At 33.1% G+C, this 8,878-nt stretch overlaps 2 protein-coding genes across 3 annotated transcripts; one reads left to right on the top strand and one right to left on the bottom strand.

Moving 5' to 3' along the window:
• Nucleotides 1-953: 953 nt before the first annotated feature.
• On the bottom strand, nucleotides 954-2,111 carry LOC140971258 (protein GL2-INTERACTING REPRESSOR 1). 2 transcript variants are annotated; one of them, XM_073433427.1, is made up of 2 exons: nucleotides 1,785-2,111; nucleotides 954-1,699 (listed from the first exon to the last, which is right to left on the bottom strand). In XM_073433427.1, exons 1-2 carry the CDS (start codon nucleotides 1,968-1,970, stop codon nucleotides 1,283-1,285), a joined length of 603 nt encoding a protein of 200 aa, XP_073289528.1. In that variant the 5' UTR covers nucleotides 1,971-2,111; the 3' UTR covers nucleotides 954-1,282. The 2 variants fall into 2 exon arrangements, with proteins under 2 accessions (XP_073289528.1, XP_073289529.1); XM_073433428.1 differs by having other exon boundaries at nucleotides 954-1,695; nucleotides 1,785-1,954.
• Nucleotides 2,112-6,789: 4,678 nt separating this feature from the next.
• On the top strand, nucleotides 6,790-8,699 carry LOC140961135 (membrane magnesium transporter). Its single transcript, XM_073419433.1, has 4 exons — nucleotides 6,790-6,945; nucleotides 7,017-7,069; nucleotides 7,151-7,251; nucleotides 8,376-8,699. Exons 1-4 carry the CDS (start codon nucleotides 6,873-6,875, stop codon nucleotides 8,464-8,466), a joined length of 318 nt encoding a protein of 105 aa, XP_073275534.1. The 5' UTR covers nucleotides 6,790-6,872; the 3' UTR covers nucleotides 8,467-8,699.
• The last annotated feature ends 179 nt before the right edge of the window (nucleotides 8,700-8,878 follow it).

Here is an 8,878-nt window from a genome sequence, read left to right as displayed (position 1 = left end):
AAAACAAATAGATAGACATGGAACCATAAGCAAAGCGCCTGTGAATTCAATTTCTTCTATTTATTACATGACGTAATAGCCTCATTATTCTCAACTGTCTCAATAACTCATGCATTTATTTGGATTTAATGGTCATTCAATCTAATATAGACCCTTTCATTTCAATGCATGAACTACCCCTGAACCCCATTCTGCGATTGCGAATTTACGTCACTACCCTCCTCCGATATTATTATAATAACTAACATATTAAACCTCATAATAACCTCACATGCACAGTATGTGGTGGTGGTGTTGTTTCATTTATTACTATTGTTAATTGTAATATGGACGTTGAACTATATTTGGAGGCATTTATTTTAGTACTAACTAATCTTGCAACTTCACGTGTTGTTGGAGATGCCAAAGCCTGACAAATTGATATGAACTACTCCGAGGGAAGAGTGATGATGAATTCTTCATGTTTCTTGAGGTCATATGTTGTAAATAACGTCATATGTGACCATATTTTGGTCTTGATCATGTACGCAGGTCACGCAGTTCAGTCATTTCAGTACAAATCAGGCCTAGCTTGGTGTGCATCCTTTTACGTGAGTGCGCAATTTACAATCACCTTGAGTGAAATGATCCAAATTGCCAACAAATATTTGTATGAATAATTCGGAGAGACAAGTGAATTAGGCAGGAATTTTTAAGATGCCATAGAATTTGTCCCTAGTGGGTCCAGGTAACATAACCTATGTCATACTCTGATACAAATGTTATATTTTGCCACTTATCTAACACTTTTTTTTTCTTATTAATTTAATCATGTCAAGGGAAAGTTCTGGTATTTTGATGTTACTAAGTGGCTTGGATTTTTTCAATCATGTTGAATGTAGTGACTGACTGTGACTTTTGGTTAGAAGAACTCGAGTTGAAACAAGACCAAATGGCAGTGAAAAAAGCAGGCAAGAAATTACCTAAACCTTGTGATAAGATAATTCTTGGACATGAACATTGTTTTCTGCTAAAGATGGCGCAAATCTTCACCCACCAACACCACTGCTGTACTAGATTCACTTTCTATCCTTGCTTGCAAAGAGGAGAAACCAAAGAAAGAAAACTAAAGATGGTAGCACTATTAAGGCTCCACTCTTTTAACACATACTGAATAAGAAATGGAGCTTCAATAGTGCTACTTGGAATTTAAGACTAATTATTATCATTTTTTTTTTTTTTTCCTTTTCTAGCTAGGGGCCAGGAATTGGAGACTTGTCAAGATTTTCTTAATGCTAACTGGCTAACTCTTCTTCGTCTTTCTTCCGGTGGTGGTGTTGTTGATAGTGTCGCTATCAGGGATGACGTCGAGCAAAACGGTGCTTTTGCATTTGGGGCATCTGGGATCCTCCTCCGCCAGCATCACATACATGAGGCATCTAGGGCACCCCACCAGCATCATGGATGTCGCCTCCGGGCTCGAGGCGTATCGGGGGGACTCGTCCAGGTTCCTCTCCGACGACACGCAAGAGCTCGGTGGGGATGTTGGTGATACCGTCAACGACCGGCTGGGAGACTCAACCAGAGGATTGCTGAGCATTCTAGGAGGCGAGAGATTCAACTTGAGGTCGAGTTTAGGTCCATTCCTTTTGCTCATCTCTTCTTGATCCAGAGCGATCGATCCCTTCTCCCCTGTCTTTGAGTAATATATCTCGCCTGTCTGAACCAGATAAAAATCATATCATAACGAAGAAAACATAACAGAACCCGAATGCATGATCATTTGAGAAAGTTGCAAAATTAACCTGTAAATCAAGAAACTTTTGCCAACCTAAGGGGAGAGGAGAAGGCTCTTCCAAATCAAGCAGTGAAGAGAGGTGACGATGGGCCGGGGTGGCGGCGAGGCGGAGGGAGGAGTCGGAGACACCAACAGGAGCCCTTTTAGCACTAATATGGGCTTCAAATGGTTGGTTTTGGACATGTAAAGACATGATATATATAAGGGGATTGGAATAGGAGAGAGATGGGATTGCTTTAAAAGCTTGATTAAATTATGGGGAGAGGTGGAGGGTGTAGAAAGAGCAGTGGTTGAGAAATGGAGGGTCAATTGAAGTTTGGAGGGAGTGTAAATCAAAGGGAACGAAAGGAATTAATTGCGGGAAAAAATCCCAAGAAAGTTTGCAGAAAAGGGGAAATTGTAGTAAATATTGCAATTAAACTCAACAGCAGGAAGGTCTTCATTCATTGCCTAGAGGGTCGGTGTGTTACGAGCTTTGTACCTAGTAGTAATACTATTATTATTTTTTATTTTTAAAAAAAATATATTATTTTTTTATTAAAAAAATTACCCATCCCCCCAAAAAATGAAAATTTCTTTGGAGTTTATTAAATTATTTTTGCCAAGAATTTTTTATTTTTTAAGCATTTGAAAATCCTTTCAATCAAAAAAAGCCTTTTTAAGTCCTCATCTAATTAAAAATTACGAATTTTTTTGGGAGGAAACAAATTTTCTTTTTGTAAGTTGACCTGAATTGGTTTCATTATTTAAAATTTAAGTTTTAAGAAGATAACAATTAGTTTCATTTCATATCACCGTGTCAGTATTCTAATGAAAAATCATGATAAGTTTAACTGCACTAAACCTAAGTTTGTCCAATTATATATAAGACCAACTTATAGGATTAATTTATCTTTTTTTCCCTTATTGTTCTGAACTATCCGTCCAATTCTTCAACACCTACGCTTACGTGTGCTTACAAGCCACAACAATAGCTCACCAACTATTAAAGCAAAACTATTAAATTTTATAACAAATCCAACCACACCAATATTAATTTTCAAGTAGGATCTTAAATTCTTGCATGTGTCGAATGACCATGTTGTTATAAATGTTATACATGTCATTTCTATTTTGAGATTTTAAGATCCAGAACATGTTAAAAATTTACGCAATTACATAATTATCTGCTTCATTTCGTGTTATAATTCCTGCTACTAAATTATATAGAGTATAAAGATTTCAATTTATTTAAATATTTTTACTTGTCATTAGATGAAAATTACTTAGAATTAATTATATCTTATATATTAGGATAGCGAAACATAGAGGAAAAAGTGGAGCTGGGGATTTCATTATATAATATCTAACCTTATAATACTATTAAAATCTCACAAATTCACTTATATGTTGCGTAATAACATTGACTTTAGAGATGTCAAAACAGCCGATGAACCCATTCCGTTTATTTGACGGTATGGAGGGTGCGGGTGCTGAATTAATTGGGAAATATTTAAGTTTAATTAATCTCTTCTCATCATCCATTGTTTACTTACAAAAATAAAAGATTTCATAAACTCAAAGGCCCGATAATAATTGAATTTGGATTTAATTCTTAGGAGTTATTAATTCGAGTAAGGATAAAGAATTTGTAAGTTGTATAGAAGGAAATAAAATGAGAAAACTTCTAATATACCCTTCAAGATTTTTACACAGGTTTCAAGATTAGTTAATTTGATCCGGTTTTGTAATCGTGTAATCCTATTATGTATATAAAAAAATCTAATAAATTAATGACATCATTTTAAATATAGAGTAGGTCTCTTGTGAGACGATCTCACGAATCTTTATCTGTGAGACGGGTCAACTCTACCGATATTCACGATAAAAATTAGTAATCTTAGCATAAAAAGTAATATTTATTCGTGGATAACACAAATAAGAGATACTTCTTTTAAAATGTACAACAATTCAAGTATCATGTTTCGATTGCTCTAGCCAGCCTAGACAATCATTGCATCCAACAATCACTCTCTCTAAAATTACACTTATTGCAATCAATGATAATATTCGAACTCATGATCTTGGTTCTGATACCAGTTGTAAGATTGAGTACTTGTCGCTTTACTAAAAATTATAGCTTGTGGTAACAGTGTAATTCAAATATTTTAAGTCGTACAACAACTTAAGCATCATGTTTTGATTGCTCTCATCAGTTGAGACAATTATTGCACTAAACTGAGACAATTGAGAGACCAAGGAGGACAACAAGATATTTTAGTATGGAGACGAAAAGGTTGCATCCGAAGACGAATAAACATATTTCTATTCGTGTTTTGATTTATTTTCTCTTGAAATTTGGATGATGTTTGAGAAAATGCTATATAATTATTATTTATCAGTTCAAATGTTGAATCTCTAAATAAAGTAATTAAGATTATTTTAATTTCAGTATTTAGTTTGAAGTTAATTTTTCATTCTATTATTTACTTATTCACGTATTAAAACTACATTATATGCTTATGTTAGGAAATCACACAATAGTCGGAGTACTGACATGATATCGAAAATTGTGATTATAATATTTATATTTCTAATAAGATGCCAGATATATTGCTAACATATCTGGCATCATGTAAACTTAAAAAAAACAAAAACAAAAACAAAATTGATAACTTATTGTGCTAAGATGCTCAAAGCCCAAATTAAACAGACCAACTTTATTGATTATATTTGTAAGTTTATAAACTATATTAATAAACAAATGAGAGATTCAATATATATAGCCATGATATTTCACATTTTTAAACATATTCAATTTTCATTGGTGTTGCCTATTCTATAAAGTAAGCAAAATACCATATATTACACTAATTATATTGTCTATCGAGCTAAAAAATTGTTCATATAAAATAACTTTTTGATAGAAATATTATATTTATTCGCACACAAGTTATAAAATAAAATCATATATGTGATGAACATAGATATAATACATGCAAATGTTTGTATATGTATACAATAGAAACTACTCAATTAATAGTTGAGGTTACATCACCCCACCCCCCTTGGCTTGTCAACTTTGGATACAAAGAAATTAATGTGTTCTTATCGATTCCGTAATTAAGACTTCCTCATCTTCCTCTGTCTTCAATTTTTATTATTATTATTTATGACCAACAATAAAAACTATTTATTTATGAATACTCTATTGCATTAAAATATAGTGTATTTTTTCAAATTTGCATATCCTTTATTTATATATATTTAAAATATGGGATTAATGATTCCATAAATTGCAATGGGAAAGCAAAGTTCCAAATTTCCTATGCCTTCATTAAATAGAGTAAATATCTGATGTCAAAATATTTGCCAATTCAACAAACTCATGAGGTAATCATTATTTGTATGCCTGCAAACCTGCAATCTTTTCTTTCCCAGCTTTCTTGTTTTTTTTAATACACGTCGGGTTTATATAGTATTCGTTAACGATGGTTAATTTATGTATTAAAAAAATTTTATTGGGTTTATTAGTAAACGTTTCTTTTATTTATTATCATTCAACTAAAAAATTTAATCTCGTGAAATATTTCTCTAAAGCATAAATTTAGTGTCTATATTTATGTTAAAAAATAATATACTTGAAATTTTGTCAATTAAATTTTAGCTAGGTTTGATGGATGAAAAACACGCACCACTTGTCGATATTATTAACCAATGCGACTCTACATATTTATTTCCCAAGACCTTAATATTTAGATAACTTTGTCGTGCAAGTGTGAGAAATACTGAGATAGTTCACGAGCTAACAATCCAACCCAAAAACGAGCAAATAGGTGTAACGCCTCGTGTTCATCCATAATTTTACATGAGCTATGTGTTGCCATGATATAAGGATCAAAAGTTGTGCCCTACACCACAAACTATTGCTTTTCGCGTAACTCATATCTAAGCGAGATCTTGAGTTAGAGTCTTTCAAAAAGTATATTTCTATAATTTTTTTTAAGAGGATTGTTACGTTCGACGCGCTTGAGTGAGTAACTTCTTAGGAAGTTCTCGTAGTAAGTTGTGTCAAACTGATGACGTCGCTAATGATTTGGTTGTTGGATTTTGTCACCGTCGTCAGGAAAATAAAGTGGAAGTATAATACGAACATTTTTCATTCCAACGAACCACGGGCGATATATTGTGCTAGATCCATATGATACATGCAAATATCGAATATTTAATTGTTCGAAAATATATTACCCGTCATATGAAAAAGATGATCCTCTAGTACAAACAACCTGACCAAATCTACAAGCCCCGATACCAGCGCTAATTGATATGTGTTTTTTTTTTCTAGCGATGGGATAGATGTGATCTATTTTTTTGGTTGTGTGGTTTGAATTGTGTCTCTTTTTTATTTGACTTAGACACAATATATTTATAGTAGTGCTTTTGAGTTCTAATGAACTTATGACTCTACAAGCCCAATATGCCAATATTAATTGCCTTGTAGGCATACACCTAATAATATCCTACTTGCATAAAAAGCCATCACATACACCAAAATTATAATCCAAGTAGGTCAATCAAATTGAACAACTTCACATACAAACAATTAGGGAAATCACTTTTCTCATTCTTTGATCAATTGTTTCTATTATTTGTTTACCACTTTTCGTACACGCTCACGACATTCTTCCATCAAACTTACAAATATCTAAGAGACCGAAGGTGTTTTTAGTTTTTACTTTTTAAAAAGTGAAATTTTCATATCAATAGATTGAATCTCTTTAATATTTTGTTATGCCTACACATTAATCATCATCATTTTTAAATTTTATTCCTTTTTATGCCAATTTCACTCTCCATCACTGAAAAAAAAAAAAAAAACTTGTTACATTGAACAATTATCTTCTTACATGATATCTATTTGGTGTTAGGTAGATTAAAGAAATGCATTTGAGGGAGACACAAAAGAGTAACATATGTTTTATATGCAAACTCAAATCAGGCCCATACTAAACAATCCAGCCCAAGAAAATTCAATTTATTTAGGCCCAGCTATGAGTACATAAGCCGCGGCTGCATACACGGTAATTACTTTCTCCGCCTCAGGGAATCGGGAAAAATGGGCGGTGGATTCTTCGTCGGCGTTCTTGGAGTTCTGATCATCTCACACGCGGCCTACTCCACTATCCAGTGTAAGATTGCTGATTCAAATCTACGCAATCCATGGATTTCACTCAAATTCTGGTTGTGATCCGTTTTGCAGATAGATCTGTGCTCAAAATCACCGAGGAGCAGTTTTCTGGCCCCCCAATCGATGTAATTTCTGTATCATCACATCTAATTATGATTTAGATTTGATTTTAGGCTTAAGGGGTCTAGGGTTTTGATAATTTGCAGGTAGTGATTGAGTTGATTGCAGGGATGGTCTTGTGTTTGTGGGCTGCTTTAACTGTGCCTGGGAAGTTCTTATCAATACACCTGCATTCAGATGAAAATAGGTAATTTATTTCCCTTGTTTTTTTTTGCAGTGTTACTACTGTGAATCTTATTGTTATTAGTTGGACAGTTTGTTTCATTGCTAGAATTGGTAGGAATAATGGACCAATGTCACAGATTTCTTTGATTTTTTCATAATCTAGGTACGGGAGTGGGAGGATTTATTCGTTTTAAGACAACAATTATATAGAACCAGAAACTCAGTTTTTAATATTGAGTTGAGCATGATTATTTTTGGTCCTTTAAGATTAAAGATGCTAACCTAGTTGCCGGAATGTAAATCTATTTTTACAGTTGTTCGTTAGTTATTTTATCTCAATCCATCCCATTGAATGGACTCCTAATTGTTGTTCGTGGAGTAAATACGTGCATTTTCTTTGTTGATTAAATATTTGTGTGGTAGTAAATGACAATTGGTCGTTGTGCATTGGAGTTGATGTTTTCTGTGAACCGTCTAAAAGAACATATTTTTATGTTTCTTGTTCATGTGTTTTTTTCTTTTGCCTCATTTTAGAGTCAAAGACCATTTCAGCTTTTATGAACATCAACATTTTATTCTTCTTGATCGATATTTTCATGGATGTGTATTTTGATCTTGATGAGAGTGCTTCAGATGCTTGCCAACTAAGATTTGGTATATTTAGTTATGAAGAATAGATTGCTTTAGATGCTTGCCTTCTAAGATTTGGACATTTGGTATATTGAGTTATGGAGATATAGTATGATAAATCAAAGACAAGACATGTTTCAACAGGAAAATTATTTTGAACTTTTGCAATGTCTTGTGTATAGTTGCATGGAAATCCATCAAACTAACGTTAGCGAATGGCCAATCTGAATTCTGAGCTTAGCACATGCATTTCATGGGCACTGTCGTGCATCATCTACATTCATCTGGTGTGCTAATATTGTAGAGTGCCTCCATATATGTGTTAGATAGAAAGCAGAACGGAAAAATAGCCGTAATTTGTGCAAATCTATTGCAACAAAAATGGGAGATTTCTAGGAAGGTTAACTTGGTTTCAGTTGTAAAAGCTTTGTAGAAGCAAAACCTTCTTGTTCTAAATGTTGTCATATTGAATGGGCTTCTAATTCCCACGGTCGATATTCCATTTATTGGATGCAGGATGGTAACCCTTCCGGCCAATCTCGATTTCATTATTTTTAATCATCGGGGAAAAGCATATCCTTTGGGCATGGACTTCAAGCTTAACTGAGATATCAGTTCCATTTCAATACTTCTTTTTGTTTTCAGACAAATGTCATTTATATATCGTCGAAGTGTTAAATTCGCAAACTAGAATGAGTGATAGAACTGTAATTTTGTACTTTTTCATTGTGAATTCTTTTATGTTACCTGCGTGGTAAGAATATTAAAATGCTATATGATAGTATTTAATTATTTTCCCGAAATATGAGTGTAATAACACTTGAAAAACATTTCACTCTATCTGTCTGTTCTATTATTTGACACGTAACAACTTTTGTGAAACGGTTTCACGAGTCAATTTTGTGAGACGGATCTTCTATTTGGACCGTCCGTTAAAATTTGATATATCTCATAGATAAAAATATGTGAGACTTTTTTTTATTGATTTTTATTCGTGAGATTGTTTCACAAGAGGTCTA

The sequence above is a fragment of the Primulina huaijiensis genome, chromosome 2, assembly GCF_012295235.1.
Source record: "Primulina huaijiensis isolate GDHJ02 chromosome 2, ASM1229523v2, whole genome shotgun sequence".
NCBI lineage: Eukaryota > Viridiplantae > Streptophyta > Magnoliopsida > Lamiales > Gesneriaceae > Primulina > Primulina huaijiensis.
This window is presented reverse-complemented; position numbering and strand designations above follow the sequence as displayed.

What these genes read in the sequence shown, in the direction of transcription:
- LOC140971258 (XM_073433427.1), bottom strand. Translation starts at nt 1,970, where the DNA reads ATGTCTTTACATGTCCAAAACCAACCATTTGAAGCCCATATTAGTGCT. An exon ending in AAAAGTTTCTTGATTTACAG is followed by an intron (nt 1,700 to 1,784) that starts GTTAATTTTGCA and finishes TATCTGGTTCAG; the next exon opens with ACAGGCGAGATATATTACTC.
- LOC140961135 (XM_073419433.1), top strand. Translation starts at nt 6,873, where the DNA reads ATGGGCGGTGGATTCTTCGTCGGCGTTCTTGGAGTTCTGATCATCTCA. An exon ending in GGCCTACTCCACTATCCAGT is followed by an intron (nt 6,946 to 7,016) that starts GTAAGATTGCTG and finishes TCCGTTTTGCAG; the next exon opens with ATAGATCTGTGCTCAAAATC. An exon ending in TTTCTGGCCCCCCAATCGAT is followed by an intron (nt 7,070 to 7,150) that starts GTAATTTCTGTA and finishes GATAATTTGCAG; the next exon opens with GTAGTGATTGAGTTGATTGC.